An 18,393-nucleotide genomic window follows, 5' to 3' on the forward strand; every position below is an offset into this window, starting at 1 on the left:
TTGTCCCTTTCCATCAAAGTACAGTCGACATTCACTTTAGTGCAAACTCGGTTGTTATGACAACTGAAAATGTGGCTAGGCTCTGCCTCAAAGAGCCTTCCGTCTCTCCTGTAAGGTGGCACCAAAGATCAGTTGAAATTGATGGAACAGTGATCAGTACTGTGAAAACACAAGGTAAGTGTTTGTCTTTGTACACAATCTTTCACATGGTACAAAATTTCCTTGGCAAGCAATGGCAAGCTAAGTGAAAAAAGTTAAGTCATTGTTTTGGAAGATCAATAGGCCACATTCAATATATCAATATTCTAACATGGCTCTGAGGCTTTTGGGTCAAAATTGCAAATTTTTCAATTTTCTTTGGTCCCTCAATATTATTCCCAAAAGAGACATGGATACAGAGAAAGCAACACCAAATATAGAAATTTGACCTGAAAGCCTCAGAGCCATGTTAGAATACTAGTACAATGAACGTGGCCTATTGCATGCCAGTTTAATTTTAAGCTTTCACTATCTCATCTGCTCATATGTGGCAGGTGATGGTGTAACATTGTTGTCAGTGGTACTGGGGTAGGGCACCTTGCTCTCACAGGGTCTCTCTCCTCCCTGGATTATAGATGCGCATCAGCAAAGTGTTTAGACCAACCTGACAGATATCTGTTGGGTAACCTGTGATAGACTAGCAGCCTATCAAGGGGGGAATAGCCCTGGGAGGGGGTCATCCATTAAAAAGGATGGGGGTGCTAATCAGAAATTTTGAAAAAAAACCCTAAGAGGTATCAAGATCCTGTTTTGTGGGTGTAGCTTCAAATTTTTTTCACCCCTCAGAGGTACTGATTGATTCTAAAACAAAACATCTCCTGTCATATGTTTTCGGCTCAATAGGTATATGTATGACATGGTATATGTATATATAGGTATATGTATGCAAAAGGTATATGTATGACAAGCACCCCATCCCTTTTATGTGGGAGTTCAAACCCCCCCCCCCCCCCCCGGGAATAGCCATACTCCTATGTCACCTCATGCTACTAACAACAAATGTAAGAGCCACTGGTCTGATCAGCCCTCAGGGTGGTCCAGTTTCTAGAATTAATACACAGACTTAAATACAGTCAGCTGTCTTGATGTTAGTGCCAAACCGCTTCACTTGCTACTTCTGTTTTGTAACTCACAGCTAGCCAAGAATGTGTTGTTTCTCTCTGCAAGTCTGATGGTTCCAAATGGGAGCCCTGTCAGGATACAGGCCTTGTGTCTGAACTCACAAGAGGCCCTGCCAACATGGGACCTGCTAGAAGAGTTGCTGAAGCACCATTTCTGATAGTTACGGGTGAGTTGGAATAAGAAAGTCAAACTCTGGAAAGTTAAACACGTTCAAGTTTAATTTTGAACTGGTCAACTACTACATGGAAATGTTGTTTATAACATGCATTACAAAATATCTTTTGCATATGTCTACATGTACTTGAAATAGAATCTTTCTGCCCATTGCAATAATTGAACACAAATATCTAATAACATATCCAAATATGTAGTTTCCTTTTGTTTTCCTCAGTACAGCCATCATTTTTTTGGCTCCCATCATTGTTCAACATATCATTACAATTATTTCTATTACTTCAGAGTTAACGACTCGTTCTACTGTGAATACACGAGTCTTTTGTAACCCCACAGTTTATTCCAGCCTAACCTTACATATTGTCCCGAGTAAACAATGTATCCACGTGATGGTTACAAGCTAGAAACCTTTTTTCGCCTGAATATACTTTATTTTATCACATACAACACTACATAACACTATTTACAACACTTTAGTTTACATTGCCATGTTACTTACATAACTTTACGATACCAAAAAACTATCGTGCTGCTAGGTATAAAATGGGTGTGCAAGCACCGTATATCTTTACAGTTGTCTGCTCAGTGACCTGGCCTGTGGATGGCAGCGAAGCTGGAGTATTGTGAAGAAGAGCTCCCGAAAAAACCTGTCCGTCAACTGTCGGCCGACAGACAGCCGACAGGTTTTTTTGGGAGCTGTTCTATCGATCTCTGAAGCTGATTTTAATGGTTTGACTAAGGCAAGGGGGTCTGGACATGAATGTGCTTAAACATTAGATTCACAACAACTACGGCAAAAGGACCAAAAAATGTCAACACCAGGGTCCCAAGAAAACTCACTTCTTTGCCAAGCACGCGGATACCTGAAGTACACGTATCTCGGAAGTAGGTTTTAAAATCTTCCCTGTCTTGCCTCGTGTTGAATATCTTCATGTTGGAGTCTTGATTTCCGTAATCGCTGTCTTCCACAGTGGCTTGAACGCTCTTTAAGCAGCTTTTGAGTTTGGTCATCTTGTACAGTGGGATGGCATAGAGGGCCACGTTTTGGGTGAGGTCTAGAATTGCCGTAACTACGATTTCTTTGGTCTTCAGCTTGTATTGGTCGATGACAGTCTTGGTCCAGCCCGGAAATCGGTGGGAGAGTCCGTTTGCCCCTGTTCCTCCGGAAGAGTCATTTCCCGGGGGGGTTATCACCAGAAGATACGGGAATGAATGTTTTCCGGCCAACCGGTGGGGGAAAGCCTTGATATTTTCCTGTGCAAAAGGCAGGGTTTGCAAGCTGGTGGTAGTAGCACTGGCCGGTAGGTAATGAATTGTGTGGTTCGTGGTTATCACCGTTTCAATTTTCTCGACGATGGAGAAGATTTCGAGTGCCGAAGCCAACAGGAGCATAGCGATGTAGAGTACCAGGAAAAAGCGGAAGGCGTTCTCCGTGTCCATGATTAGATTTTTAATCTTTATGGCCCTTTGTTTGGCTTGGTCTTCCCTTTGATAATCACGCTTTAGAAGTTCTTCCTTGAAATTCTCCACCTCGCAGCTCAGGAATAACAGCATGTTGAGAAACACGTAGAAAACAGGCAGAGAGAAGGCGCGATTCATTGTATAAAACACAGCATCAAAGACAATCTGCACAGGTAGGAAGGTTTCGTTTGTAACATGTTTGATCGTTCCGTTCTTGTAGCTTACCATTGACAAGAAATCAGGGATTATCATTTGTGTGAGGTGCATGCCAAGCGGCAGAATAAAGAGACAAATCCCTGACCCCACAGAGAACAGCCAACTGGACGAAGTACGACTTCTGACGTCCTGCTTCGTGATGCTTAACTGGATCAGAAGGTTTTCCATGTTGCTCATCAAGAAAAACGCAAGGCCTGTGTGTTGGTTCACAATCCAACACAATCCGTACGCCATGTTTTTAATGTCCGTTAGCGGACATAGCCAATCCACTTCTTCCAGCGTTCGCAGAGGGCTGAGAAGTCCCATCGAGTATGTGAAGAACGACCACATAAAGATAACCACCATGCCTTGCCAAATCGAGTACGCCACTCGAAAGGGCTTTCGCGGAAGATTCTTCGCTTTAATGATATCCTCCACGGGTGCAAACCACTGGCCAGAGAGGAAGAAATACCAACGAAGCGATGGGTTTAACAGCGCCATTTTCTCGGCTAGTATAGGGTTATCATCAAAGTTTCCGTGCTCGTCAAGTCTTCTGAAGCGCGGCATGATTAATCTTCTTTTTCCTCAGATGGCAGTTGATCAGCTTTCTATTCGGTAAGGGAAACCCCCCTTAAGATATCGTGGCTCGTGATTGGTTGATTGAGTATGGGTCATTTTCTCAGAAATGAGAAATTACTGGAGCAGAACTCACTGAAAATGGAATTAAATTCTTTCAGTATTTGTGTCATTGAAACAACGGCGTACATAGAAAGGTTCAAAATTTAGGAAACCATTTACTTCAAAGGAACTTCCGTGTTTCTGTCGTTCGATTAATGAAATTTAATACAAAAATGAAGGCAAGATTGTTGCAAGACATTTTAGTGTCGCGATGACTCCATTATCAAGACTAAATAAAGTCGAACAAAGCAAATATTTAACTAGGCTAGAACTGAAATTTGCATACTAAATACATGGTTAAAGAATCTCCTCAAGGAGGCAATCAAATTTGCTGGTGGCATTTCGCAAACACGTGAAACTGTCCTAAAAGGCTCTGTGGTATCCGACCATTGTAATCGAGCTGGAAGTGTTTGTAAATGGAGGAAGACTTTCTATTGTGTCCCTCCACACGCTCTCGCAGTAGCCTACGAGTATACTCTACATATCCTGCCACACAATGTTACATTTAGGCCTCGTCAACACTACGCCGGAGAAGTTCGAAAACGGCGTTTTCACTCTGAAAACGCATCAAATGTTTTCTGTCCACACGACGCCGGAGAAATTGTAAAACGCAGCTGTAACCGGCGGCAGAAATGCTTGAATGAACCCTTGAAGGTTAGGGTTAATCACATGATCATCCTGACGTCATCGCTTTTTGACAAGCTCTATTTTCAAAATGTTTTCCGTCCACACTACGCCAGGGAAATAAGACAAAAGCAGCTTTTTTTTCTACGCTTAGGCCTTCCGTCCACACTAACCCGGAGAAATTGTCAACCTAAAACGGAGCTTTTCGAAAACGCTCTTCAAGCCGAGGAAATTTGAAAACACTGGCTTTGCGTCTCAGTGTAGACAGAAAACATTTTTGAAAACGGAGCTTTTCAAAAACGACGACGTCACAAAAAGCCGGCTTTTTCAAATTCCTACGGTTTGAAGAGCGTTTCCAGTCGAGCGTTTTCTAAACCTGCGGTTTTTCGATTTCGAGGTAATTCTTCCTTAACAATACACCATCTTTTTGCAGGTACGTCGTCTCAGCAGCATCACATAACAGCAGCCTTGAGACAGTTCGCAGTGTACATTGCAAATCTCTTCTTTTTAACGTCCGACGCCTGGGCACCGGTTGTTTCCGACGCTGAGTTAAACGAGAAAACCGCTGAACAGTACAACTTGATTCTCGTGGGCAGTCCGCTGGAAAATTCTTGGGTTGAGAAGTATCATGGGAAAGTACCATTGCAATACAAAGATAATAGACTTACTTTAGGTACGTTTGGCGTAACTGGGATTCATGAAGTTTCCCGTTAATGGACAAGAATTAGACCGTTCAATTAACCTCGTTTCCAGGGATTTTTTCTTTTGGCCTTCCGTTTCAAACTTCAAGGGAAAAGCCCTGGCAACAAGGCTGCATCCGGGGCAGCTGGATCCGAACATATTCATCATTAGGCCTCCTCGCCTTCCCTTTACCGTTAGTGGTTTGGGTAACGTTAAAGTACATACGTACTTCACGTTGAAAACAACGGCCAGTTCCCTCTTTAAGACGCTCCTACAGGGAATCATGGTAGTTGTATTTATCAAAAGAAATATTCAGTCCAAGATGATGAATACAACTACCATGATTCCCTGCAGACTGGTCTCGGAGAAAATTGGCCATTCCAAGATTTCTGCTAAATTTCAAACGAGTTCGACTAGAATTAAAAACAATAAATATATTGTGGTGTTTTCTTAGTTGCTCGTGACGCCCATGGCTTCCTGATGTTGGTCTTGTGTGATTTTGGTATGGTTTTGAGCTTTTTCTAGTGAAAAAGCTTAAAACCATAGATCACAACGTGAGTTTGATAGAGCGGTTTCAATTGAGCGGCGAAAGTACTCCGTACATTGTTTTGGTCACTCTGTGATTCATTTCAGATATAAAACGACAATTTTAAATTTCGTAGACCTTCTTCGGCAGGAACGTCTGCTTTCTGATTCGTTTTAAAAAAGCTAACGCCACCTATTCAACCAATCAGATGCTAGACCAAATCCACTCGTGATTGGGTCTGACGCGTTTTCCCGCCGTTGACGCGGGCTACCTGAAATCGCTTCGAATTCTGATTGGTTGATTGCGTTATGGACGCTTCCTATGATTGGCCCTTGAGAAAGCTTTGGTTTTGGATTTACGACACTCAAACGAAAGCTGCTCAAATAAACCATTTGGATATTCTTGTTATTAGACTTCAGATAAGGAAAGGTGGAATAGTCTTTTATGGTAAAACTCCCGAGACAAACACCTAAACACACATACAGACAAACAGACAAATGAAACATTTGTTGTAACCGTTTTTTTTTTCTGTTTACAGGTGAGTGTACCTTTTCCTTTCCCCAGACTGGCGCGGTTTTCCTAGCGCCGCATGCTGGCTCCCGCCTGGCTTTAGTTATATCCGGGAATTCCATCGAAGGGATTCGAGATGCCGTACAGTTAGCCACACCCACGATTCCTCCAATGACGAGATCACCCTTTTCAAATATGGTCCCTGACTACGTCATCACAGGACCGCAGTTCCGCGCGCGTGGGCCTGGAGGCTACCTATGTGCTGGGTTTTGGAATAACCGCTGGGGGTATGGGAGAGGGATCTCGTCATGTGTGTGTTGAATGTTAAGAAGCTTCAGTAAGAATGGCTTACTTGAAGATAATGGAAGATAAAACACGCGCTGTGATCTTAGGACATATGAGAAAGCGAACCTTCTGGCAAAGGGCCAAAGCTCGAACGCAAACACTTTTAATTGGTTAACCAAGTCGATAATAAAATACGTTTTAAATTTTGTAGTAATATTATCGTGAATGTGGGTCATTTTCGTGTTTGCCAAGTAATATTACCTTTTATCTCCTCCTCTACCTTATAAATCTCAATAGACCCTTTGCACGATCCGGTACTGGGACGCAAGTTACACAGTGGGACTTCCAAAACAAAGAAACTAGTACCAGTCCCACCCGACTTTCCTTTGTTTTGAAAGTCCCACTGTGTAACTTGCGTCCCAGCATAACTAATTCCGTACCATGTGACCGGATCGTGCAAAGGGCTTATTGCATACGTACCGTCGTATTTGGATAACAATACATTAGAAAACCGTAGCCTCTCATTGATGTTTTGTGAGGAAACGTAAGCGAGAGATTGAGGTGGCTCAGCTCAGAGCGGGAAAACCTACGGCGCAGCTTTCTGCGCATCCCTAGTCCTAATTGCGGGCTCAGGTAATAATGCAAGCTGCAATGGTGGAAAGAGCGGCAGACTGTATATAAGGTACGCGAGGATGTCGCTCGTTTGATCTATGTATACTTGGGCAAGCATGAATTTTTTTCAGCATTTCACTTTTAAGAAAACAAGGCTTCCCCTGCCTGCTGAGAGGATCTCTTGCTGTATATTCAGTGGGTTGCTTATATGGATGCAATATGTAAAGAGGGTTTGTGGAAAAAAAAATGTCTTCGCACCGAAATTTCTTGTATACCTCGGGGAAACAGACGGTTCGGAAACCTTTCTAGGCTAATTTTGTCCAAAAAAAATTGATTCCCCACGAAATCAATACACCAGCTTTCCTTTAGTGACGTTAAGATGTTGATGCTTTACCCGATGGTGGAAATTCCCGCCATTTGTTCAAACTTGAGTCTTGGCGCTCAGCCAAGACTCAGACTCGCGCATGCTTATTACGTTTTTACGCTCTGAAGGTCGCTCATCCCTCCAAGACCTGGCAATGATAGTGGCGAGAGAACTGGGAACGAGGTCGTTTACGCCTTGTCTTTGCACGACTTTGTCACGTGGTAAGTTTAAAACAACCAATCAGGGCTAGCATTTTGTTTCTCTGACGGCGAGCTAGTATTACCTTTCAACTGCTACGAACCTTTGGATGGTTCCTCGATTCCGTAGCTGAAGCAATAACTGATTGATTTTTAAAAAAAGATTCGGTATGATTGCATCATATCCTGTGCTCGTGTTGAGCGCTCTTGATAAGCGACAAAAATTCGCTTACGCGGAGCTAAAAATTATACGAAGACCATGTTATTCTGTTTATTCTCGTCTTCAGAGTCTCCGTTGCCTTTGGTCATGTGGTCTCAACCTCGTTCCCATGGCTTTTCCTGGCCATGCGAACGAGGTTGACGAGGTCGGCGAAACACTCGTAACGCTCTGGATACTATGACGTCTGCTGATTGGCCGAGAGTGAAGGAGCACGTTTTCAATGACGTCGGCAAAAATATTTCATTGTACGAAGTGTGAATCTTTCCTTCAATTACGAGTTAAAATCAAAATATTTGTGAACTACGCCTTGCAACATAAGCAGTGAAATATTTTGCTTGATTTTCTGACGAATACGTATCGCTGGGGAATCCAAGAAGCATTTTCACTTCGTTCCCGTGTCCGTACTGATCAAGGCGATTCAAATAGCGAAAGTCAACAGTCAAAGGTAATCAAACGATTGCAAACTTTTCGCTTTTTTTCAATTTTACTTCAGTGACGAATTATCTTTAATCCTGGCCTTGATAGAAAGGTTTTTTTTTAGATAAGAACAGTGTTGTGAATTTCTTTAATACACAGATCGGTTGTCTCAAACTTTCTCGCTTCAAACGCAAAACTCCTGCCTGTTTTAAGGATTTTTCGTCTCTTGTACGCTCTACGTAAAGATTAAATACTGTATCGTCAAACTCTTTTACGTAACAGCTCTGGACATCAGCTCGATTTTCGTCAGTGTCGATTTTAGTTATTTGTGACAGTATAAATCATAAAAACAAGTTACTTGGTGAGTAACTCTTTCTTACAAACTTTACTCCCTCGAACAATTTACGGTTCTAATGGCGGTTCTGATTATCAGGAACGTTTTCAAATTATTGAAAACGTACTATTGAAGATTTGAAACACAGTATACAGGCATCTTAGGTAAACGTTTATAGGCTAAGTACTTGCTACAGGATGAATTCGCCAAATTGGCTATTTTTGTTTTGAAAATTAATTACATATGTAATCTACGTACGATACAATTTTGTTTCAGTTCATGATGTTAAATCGACGGCAAACCCCAGCTTATGACAGCAGGTACAAGGGCTGGAGAGGGCCACGGTTAGAAAGCACTATCGCTGAAACAGGCGACACGGAAAGCATGGTAAGTCCAAATAATTTTTCTTTTCAGGTGATGTTACACAAGCCGATTTTTACGGCCGAATTTTAATGCATGTTACACTAGACAACTTTCGACGCAACTTTGTTGCGGCAACGGTCGGCAACGGTATGTTACACGAGAGATTTTTAACGCAACATTCTAAGTTCAGACAACAATGTTGTAGGATTCTGAATTTCAAAAACCTGCACCATGTTGCCGCCACGAAATGTTGCGTTAAAAGTCGCCCTCTGCGCGACGTTACACGACATTGATTTTTAACGCAACAGTGTTGCCTTAAAAATAATCTTTAAAGTTCCATGTTTACAATGCAGTAGGGACTTAATAAGCCACGAAGTAAACCGAAACGAAAACGTCACCAAACAAAAGGTTTAACGAGTAGAACGATAGCTATGTACGTGCATTTTAAATCTTTTTACATTTCCCAGCCGTCCTCCGCAAAACAACCACATGAAATGACCAAGTTCTTTGTTGTTTTGAGAACGTCCGCCACGACGTCGAAGTTTTCGCATTTCGGTTTTCGCATCTCGCATCTCTCGTGTTGATCCCTGGCATTACTTATCTAGTTAGAGCAGGTCCTTAGACCAATTGACGCACTGAAAAGGTTCAGATAGCTACGAAATACGAAGGTAAAATATATATCCATATTATATTAGGCGTCGTTTCTGGCGTCGCCGCCTTCAAATTGTTTAAGCTCCCTGTATTAAACCACGAAGGTAAAGGCAACGAAAACGTCACCAAACAAAAGGTTTAACCAGAGCAGAATAATTGGTACGTACGTGCGTTATAAATATCGTCCGTCCACGGTAAAACAACGCTAGGGAACTTAAGTAAACCACAACGGCGACGCAAAGAGAACAACAAGAGAAAGGTCAGAAACGTTTAATGAGTAGTACAATAGGTGTGCACGTGCGTTATAAATCATTAGGGACCTTACGCATATACGACGGCGACGACGACGGCGACGACGACGGCGACGACGACGCCTGGTAAAAAATGTGTTTCTATTTTACTTTGGAATTTCGCATTTATTTGGAACTATCCAGTGTGTCTGTCGGTATTAAAACTTGCCCTTGCTGAATATGCTATAAATGGTCGACGTTCCCCAGACAATGCAAAATTTTGCTCATTTCACGTTGTTGTTTTGCAGAGGACGGCAAAGAAATGTACAGAGATTTATAACGCACGTGCACAGCCATTGTTTTTTTGACGTCCTGAACATTTTAAAGTAGAATAGGTACTTCTGACAGGTCACGTGACATGTCACGTGACGTTAAGCGGAAAATAGCCATTATTTGAGGAATTGGTGGCGGTTTTTAGTAATAACATCTTGCAAAAACGCGTTTTAGATGCAGGTCAATAATTTCTATCCTCTCGCGTTTGGAATGACCGTCCCTCTTTTCACAGAAAAATTCTATAGGGTGAAAGGTCCTTTTTCCCAACAAAATTTGACTTTTGATCATTTATATCTTCTATAAACAAAATCAATAGAGATCATTCCAAACCTAGCAAGGTAGATAATTTAAATTTGCATCGCAAACACTCATTTATTGATCAATAGAATGAAAATTCGCCACCAATTTGCCGATTTACCAAATTTTAACAAAATGATCACGTGACATGTCACGTGGTAAAAATAATATGTTAAGGGAAGGCAGGACGTCGAGTTTTATAATCAGGGAAATGTTCAGCTTGGTAAAACAAATATAACAAGAGATATAGCTGCCCAACTAGAATTCTTGTTTACCATTCACGTTCCTTGTTTGAGCCTTCTTTTTCACCTCCAAGGTTTGTTCCTCCGTTAGTGGATCAAGCAGACAACACCGCCGGTCTGAAGATAAGGAAATTGACCAATATCGTTCCAACATCAAACGCAGTATTAAGTCAGCATGTCACGTGAGTTCACTTTTATTTTTTAGAGTACACCCCTGAAAACCACCTCTAGGTGATTGGAGGCCTTCCCTTAAAATATTAATTTGTTATCATCATCATAATCATCATTATCAGTATTGCGTGATGATTATAATCTGAGGAACCGTCTACGCTACAAAGCAGAAATTTGAAAACGCAACAATCATCGGTCATTTTGGATTTGTGTTTAAGGAATAACATGGTTGTCGTTACCTCATCGTTTTCGTAAAGCTCCGTTTTCAAAATGCTTTCAGTCCACACTAAAATGAAAAGGTGGCGTTTTCAAATTCTTCCGGTTTGAAGAGCGTTTTCGAAAAGCTCCGTTTTCGTGGCGAATTAGTACGGACGGTAGGCCTAACCGTAGAAATAAAGTTGCTTTCTCAAATTTCTCAGGCGTAGTGTGGTCTAGTGTGTACAGGGCCTTGAATTCATTATCGTCTCGGCTCGCGCGAGTTTAGCGGCACGTGACAAGGGAGCGACGAGTTACTGGAAAGAACTCCCTTACCATGCGCGTGACGAATGACAAGATGGTTTGGTATTACTTGTGTATTGATCAAGGATATATTAAGTGACTGATTGATTTAATGATCTATTGATTGACAGGCTATTGCTACCGCCCCTTCCCCAGCCCCCCGTGCCATGAGTGTCCCTGCAGTGACGTGGTCTCAACCACCATCGGTCGATCACAAAACAAGGTAAATTGTATTCTAATTGTTTTGTTTGTTTGTTTGTTTCTTGCCTTATCGCCTAATGCATTAACCTTTCTTGCTTCCTTTACTTTTTATCAATTTTTGTCAAATTTTTATCAAAAAGAATGTACAATTAACCTTGGATAATAAGTTGCATTAATTGTAGGACAAGTTATAAACTGTCGTTCTTGACCGCGGGTCTCGTTACCAGTGTCTGTCCTTCCAGCGCCAAAAGAGACCCTGCCGGAAGGAGGTTGGGTTATGGCAGATTACTGTTCATTCGTTTGATCGACAGTTTGTTTGTTTGTTTCACTGCATAACTAAGTCGACTAAGGCAGCGTTCACGTTCCACCGGAGAAATTAGAAAACGCAACTTTAATTCTTACAGCTAGGCCTACCGTCCACACTAATACGTCACCAAAACGGGGCTTTTCGAAAACGATGGAGTCATGATAGTCACGTGATTTTGCTGATCGAGTTAACCTCAACACAAATCCAAAATCATCTTTGATTGATGCGTTTTTAAATTTAGCCTGTTCCAGGCTCTCGGTCAGTGCGGTCGATCGAAAAAGCGGGCGGACGACGAGCGGGATCAGCGACGTCGTCCCCGCTGATCGAAAGCCTGGAAAGGACTATATTTTAAATTTCCCCGGAGTAACGGATAGCATTTGATGTGTTTTCAGAGTAAAACCTCCGTTTTCAAATTCCTCCGGCTTAGTGTGGAACCAAGTATCTATCTGACTGATTGCTTAATTGATTGATCGATCAGTCAATCAGTCAACTATGGCTACACGAGCAAACATTGAATGTAATTCAGTAAGAATGAGCAAAAAACTCATACGATGCGTGACATTGTTGAAAAGTTGTATAGAAGGCTCAAAATGTTCTTAAAAGTGTCAAATTTCTTCTGATAAACTAAACGTTTCGGGCTTAACCCTTCTTCAGTAGGTGGAATGGAACATAGCCCGGCAAATCAAGTTCTTGTTATTATTATTGCTCTTTTCTTAGACGGAGCGCTTTTGATTTTAGAAGACCATCCAGGATTTATCGTAAGTATTGCGAAGGTAATAAAGTAAGAAATAACAATGATTGGAGATGGCAGGGTCATGTGTCCTAGAATATTTTCTTGCGTGATTAAGTGATTCGTGATTAATTGAAGTATGAGAAGTGAGCTAAAAACAGGTCTGGTTGGGTTTTCTATTTAACCCGAAAGCTGAGATTTTGTCAAAACTGTTACTTTTATCCGAGAAATGACTCGTTTTTAAATGATAGTTGAAATCTGATCGAGATCTGTAAAAATTGATGTTAGCTGAAAAATGGGCTGAAATCTAGAACCTCCATTCCGATCCTCAAAAAATGCCATTTTGATAAAGTAGCCTTATAGTGGTTTGCGATTGGTTGTTGTTTGCGCGCGAAAATTTAACACCGAGGAAACCAATCAGACAGTGTACGAATTACTGGAGAGCTGCGTCATCATATCAGCAATGAATGTTTCAGCAACCTCGTTCCCAGGCTCTCTATGGGAACAAGGTTGATGTTTCAGGTCATATTGGACTTTCTTCGAGTCTTGCGGAGGCTACCGGCGAGTGTTTGCCAAAAGTTCCTAACAGAGATCGATTCTGATAAATACTGAGACGGACATCTGAAAGATTTAATTTTCTTTTCAGGTGATGATTCTGAGGAAATGTGTCATTTAAGAAGGCGTTCTCATCTGTTGCTTGACGAACTGGAGCGGGAGAGACAAGGGAATTCACAACTGAGACTCGAAGTATTGAGGTAACTAGAGAATCAAGTTTCGGTGGTCTTTACATCGACACCAGCTGTTTTTAGCGCGTCACGCATCGCAGGCGTTGCGTGGCAATCAAAAGAAACTCTCTCGACCCAAGTATCCCTGTTTTCCGTGGTTGTCAAGATTCCTAAAACTTTTTACATCTCGTTTCTGTCATTCCCTCCGCAGGCTGCGACATCAGTATGAGCGTGTAGCATCCCTTGTTAAAGAAATGGACAGCCTGAAGAGGGGCAACGCATCCTTAGCGCGCGAGATTCAAGTACGAAAAGAGACTGATGCTAATCACCAGATCAAAAGGTTCGTAAACTCCTGACTGATAGCTTCTTCAATAGGATTTCTGAAAGCTTTGAAATGGAGTCAAAGCAGAGGCAGAGATGTACGCTAGTAGAACTCAAAATAGAAAATGGCAAATTTAACGCACCTTGTATATTACCCATAATGGCGTTTTAACTTGTAGCCTCTTCAGAAACGTCTTGAGGGAGTCGTTGTGTGTGTGTGTGTGTGTGTGGGGGGGGGGGGGGGGGGCGGAGGCGGAGGGGGCGGGGGGGAAGGGGGGCTCCGCCCAAAGTGGTACCTTTTTTAGATAGGAGGTGTGAGTGTAGCAAAGGGGACTGCCACTTTCTTCTTGAAACTTTGGCCCTGTTTAAGACCAAAATCTACCGTTTTTATGGCTTCTTTAAGACCCGGTTCCTAGAATCCTAGTATCTTTTTTTTTTAGATCTGGCAGGGCTTGTTCCCCGGTTCGTGAACAATACACGGGAATTTTTTTCAAATGTTTGCTTCATTTTATAATCTGAAGGTCATGTTTCATAGCAATAAAAAGAGAGGAATGTGTACATAATCGTAATCTCCCTTCAGTATCATGTCTGTAATGACACTTTTTTTCTTTCCATGCAGAAAATGAGGAGCCTCACGGCCGTACTGTTCACCGACTCAGACGATGTTAACTCCTTTGACTGAAAAACTGAAATCAACGAAACACAAAAGTGAGGATACTGATACGGGGGAGAAGGCCAGAATCACAGTAGAACCATATGAAACGCGAATGCACTAAATAGTTTTAGCGTAAACCTATGTAAGGATTGAAAATCAGTTGAGTTACCGCAAGGGGTGTTTTCTTAAAATTTTGACTAAAATTCATCAGGAATTCAAAACTATGACGTTGCTAGAACGTTGTGTTTTCACAGGAGCCTTATTTTTAGCATTGAATTTTACGATTTTATTTCTCCGTTTTCGCCCCGGCTTTTATAGACTCGAGACAATGTTTCATCTCTTTACAAACAGCGTGAAATCTATCATGATCTAACATTCTCCGCTGCGCCTTGCATGTTTTCTCTCTTCTCGTTGTGTAAAAAATGTGATGAAATACGGTCTCTCTTAATTGATATGTTACCACAAGAATTGAAATAGGCCACGTTCGATGTATCAATATTCTAGCGTGGCTCCACTTTCGGGTCAAAATTGAAACTTTTTGAAGTTTCTTTTGCCTCTCAATTCCCAGAAGAGACTTGAATACAAAGAAAATAACAGCAAATATAGAAGTTTGTCCTGAAAGCCTCGGAGCCAGTTAGAATAGTGATATGTCGAACGTGGCCTATTGTAGTAAATAATCTAGTATGGGACGGGGCTCGTGGCTCGATTATGAGCCGCTGTTTGGAAAAGGAGCGGGGAAATTGAGCAAGAGCTTACATTAATACTTTTAGTCATAAAAAGAAGAACTTGAGTCACGCCGATAAAAACTTGTTCCAATGGAATTTCAATCTTTTTATCCGGCAAAAGTTTTCGACAAGCATCCTTCCTCGACATCCGTTTTGTGCAAGGAAATCTATCTTTCTGAGGATAAGATCAGACTCGTACCCAGTCGCTAGTTACGTGTTTTGTGGGGAGAGAGGATTGGATACCAGGGTGGATTAAGGCGCACGGGGTGTCATGGGAAGGGACGAATCTTTTCCCGCGTCCTCCCATAGCTCTCCGCGCGAATCACTCGATCCAGATCGCTTCCTCTTTGAAACAATCCAATCTGACCCGTAAATGGCGACCGGGAACGAGTTTGGAATAAGATTACTTAGACAAACCTACACGTACACGAGTGTAGCGATCCAAATCGTACGTTAAGATGGTCTTACACCTAAAATTTTTTTTTTTTTTGCAAAATAACTCTGTGGAACAGTTTTGGTATCATGTTAAAGGACTTTGCACTCTGACTTCAAAAATGAGCTTTTCCAGCTCACGTGCCACGATAGTTAATGAATAACTAGCTCCTTAGTGTTAAAAAGTGGTGTTCATTATAAACACGATAACGTAATAATGAATGGTTCGAGAAGCATGGAGTTAGGTTCATCCTGTCCATAAGCAAGTTGTCCAGGAGACAAACCTCAGAAAACAGTGTTTTGAGGGGGTTTTTCTCGTGAAATGTTGAAAAAGTGTATTAATATTAACTAATATTAACTATATTAACTAAATAACAGGAAAAAATTTCATAAATTGCAAATTTTGGAGGTTTAAGACCTAGATAATTGTGTCCTTCATCAATGTTGAAAATTTGACAACATTCGGTTAAAACCCAGTGGAGATATCGTGTGCGAGATATTGATGATCCGTCTATTTGGTCATTTTGAGAAATAAGGCTTTAAAGTTTTACTTCGGTCTCCGAGAGCCCAAATTAGCCCTGTGAACTAAGGGGGGGGGGGAGGTTAGGGGCAGGGGGAGGGGTTTATTTAAAGGTTTTACATAAATGTTTCATTGAACACCCGAATACACACCAGTCATAGAAATGTTATCCAAGTATAAGGAGCGTATAAGATGGTAGAAGAAATAATGTTCAGGACCATGATGCAAAATTCTCATAACTACACATCTTTAAAGCGTTTGTGTAAAGTATCATTAAAATGTATTGAATTGAATCCATTTTGTGAGTACTTTTAAACTGTAAACAATGGTTGCTATGGGTGTTGCTATGTTGAAATATAGCTAGAAGTGTTCAGATTTCTTAATTTAAACGTAAATTCAGGAGTAATTAGAGGAAAATCGTTTCAAAATACGATTTACAAATGGACAGGGATGTTGAATCTTCATGTTCCAAAAAAATGGTTTTCTGGAGAAAAATTTATACCTGAGAGTATAAGACCCCCTTAAATGTAACACAGAACCAGTGAATATGACAACCAACGGGTCATAAAAAATCCGTCAAATGTTGAATAACAAGTCAAAATTATGATGCCAATAGTAAAATGATACAATTATAGCTATAATTTTAATCTGACACCACCCCCTCCCCCACTGACTCCTGTTTGCATGGTATTGTACAAAGTAGACGCATTTTACTCAGCAGTATTTTTCTATAAGTTTATCGACAACAACAAGATTTATTTCGCAAGTTTGGTCGTTTTAACGGCATAACTTTGAACGAAAACAAAGGTTTCAAAATAACGTGGTAACATTGAAAATTGTGTTGAGACAAAATGTTCCCAGAATTTCTTAGGAACCCAAAATATGACCGAAATGTATACGTGATAACGGTGTGAAATTCCACTGTACTTGGCTGGGTCACCATCTTCTTTTTTTTCTTTCTTTCTTTATTTGTTGAAATCAAAATCAAATTACAACTTATAATACCTGCCTATAGCGTAGGCTAATCGAGGCGAGTCCTTTAATAAATGATATATTAAGTCACGAGAAAAAGAAAAAAGAGTAAAAGTAAATTACCAAACCCGTAAGCATAGTGCATTGAATCTGAGCAGTGATCAACCTATTTCCCAGGCTCTCTCTTCTCTGTAGTGGAGAGAGAGTTGGGGAACGAGGTTGAGCAGTGATAAGTAGGGCTAATGATGAAGAGAATTGTGAAAAGGGGAAGTTGTTATAAATACAGTCATAAGATACAATAATTATGGGTATTCAATATCAAGACTAGGGAATGGGCGTCAACGTTATCATCCTCAATCCGAAGCCCTGTCTTTTAAACAACCTTTTCGTAAGTCTACGCCAGTCAGAATGTAAGCAATTCCATAATCCTCTGGCAAAACCAGAAAAGGAACTATTAACAAAATCCGAGGGTGAGGCTTCAGGATACAAACAACCAAATGGAAGGACTGAACACCACAGCGCAAAGAGTAGGCCTTAAGATCCATCCTGGTAAAACTTAAGTGATACGGATCAATGCCATTCAACAAGGAGAGGTTCGTCTCGATCAGTCGTACATTGGTAGCGTGATGAATAAGACTGGAGGAACGGATGAAGACATAACAGTAAGAAGAAAGAAAGCACAGCAAGCTTTTGCCATGCTTACACCAGTCTGGAGAAGCAAAGACCTGCGCACAGCTACCAAAATTAGAGTTTTCAACACCAATGTTAAGGCAGTTTTGCTGTACGGTTCAGAGACATGGCGAGTGACGACAGCTTCTACAAAGCAAGTACAAACATTCATCAACAAGTGTCTGAAGTGAATTTTGAGAGTATATTGGCCTGAGGTGATTTCCAACAAAAATTTATGGATAAGAACTGGACAAGAGCCTATTATTACCACCATAAAGAGAAGACGCTGGAAATGGATTGGTCATACACTAAGGAAGGGTGAGAGAAACATAGCGCGCCATGCGATGGATTGGAATCCGCAAGGAACACGGAAACGTGGCAGGCCCAGAACTACATGGCGCAGAAGTATACAGAAGGACCTGAAGGAGATCAACATGACCTGGTGCGAAGCCAAAAGAGCGGCACAGGACCGACAGAAATGGAAAGCAATTGTGGACGCCCTATGCCCCCCATGGGACAAAGAGGACTAGATGATGTTCCTTTGGTCACCGATGAATCCGTGACCAGAGTGGATTCATCGGTTCCTTTGATGCACCATGATCCGAGTGATCTTGGATCACTGATCCAGATCACCCCAAAAGAACGCACCCCAAAGAAACAAACAAACAAAAAAATTCATTAGCACAGTGGATTTCCATTTTCCGAGCCTCTTAAGGAAACGACACTTGTTGTAAGAAAGTGAGTAGCTCGAGAAATCTGGGGTAAAATCACAGTATTCGACTGAGCAGGAAACGACTTTTAGTTCGGGTTATCGGGAGGTCGATCCAGAAAATCGCGCGCGGTTCGAAAAATCGCGATTCCACTGTACTGGGTTTCGCGCAGTTTGATATCTTCGAGCGTGTTTGGTAACTA

The 18,393-nt window shown here is 41.5% G+C and overlaps 3 protein-coding genes across 4 annotated transcripts in view; 2 read left to right on the top strand and 1 right to left on the bottom strand.

Annotated features, from left to right (window-relative positions):
- The window catches only part of LOC110063431 (uncharacterized), a 13,571-nt gene extending 7,062 nt beyond the window's left edge, over positions 1-6,509 (top strand). For both annotated transcript variants that reach the window (XM_089288126.1, XM_089288127.1), the window contains exons 7-10: positions 1-174; positions 1,175-1,327; positions 4,727-4,966; positions 6,039-6,509. The exon at positions 1-174 is cut by the window's left edge and continues 30 nt beyond it. In XM_089288126.1, the coding sequence (XP_089144252.1) occupies positions 1-174; positions 1,175-1,327; positions 4,727-4,966; positions 6,039-6,331 (860 nt within the window). In that variant the 3' untranslated portion in view covers positions 6,332-6,509. The remainder of the gene's footprint in view (positions 175-1,174; positions 1,328-4,726; positions 4,967-6,038) is intronic.
- Positions 1,357-3,595, bottom strand: LOC149113249 (uncharacterized). Its single transcript, XM_089288128.1, has one exon. The coding sequence runs from the start codon at positions 3,556-3,558 to the stop codon at positions 2,071-2,073; it is 1,488 nt and encodes a 495-aa protein (XP_089144254.1). The 5' UTR covers positions 3,559-3,595; the 3' UTR covers positions 1,357-2,070.
- A 2,212-nt stretch (positions 6,510-8,721) lies between the features above and the next one.
- On the top strand, positions 8,722-14,134 carry LOC149113250 (uncharacterized). Its single transcript, XM_089288504.1, has 7 exons — positions 8,722-8,826; positions 10,630-10,737; positions 11,356-11,447; positions 12,450-12,490; positions 13,109-13,217; positions 13,399-13,527; positions 14,128-14,134. Exons 1-7 carry the CDS (start codon positions 8,722-8,724, stop codon positions 14,132-14,134), a joined length of 591 nt encoding a protein of 196 aa, XP_089144630.1.
- Positions 14,135-18,393: the final 4,259 nt, after the last annotated feature.

Source organism: Orbicella faveolata, unplaced genomic scaffold (assembly GCF_042242905.1).
Source record: "Orbicella faveolata isolate gen_17 unplaced genomic scaffold, um_ofav_v1 contig_15, whole genome shotgun sequence".
NCBI lineage: Eukaryota > Metazoa > Cnidaria > Anthozoa > Scleractinia > Merulinidae > Orbicella > Orbicella faveolata.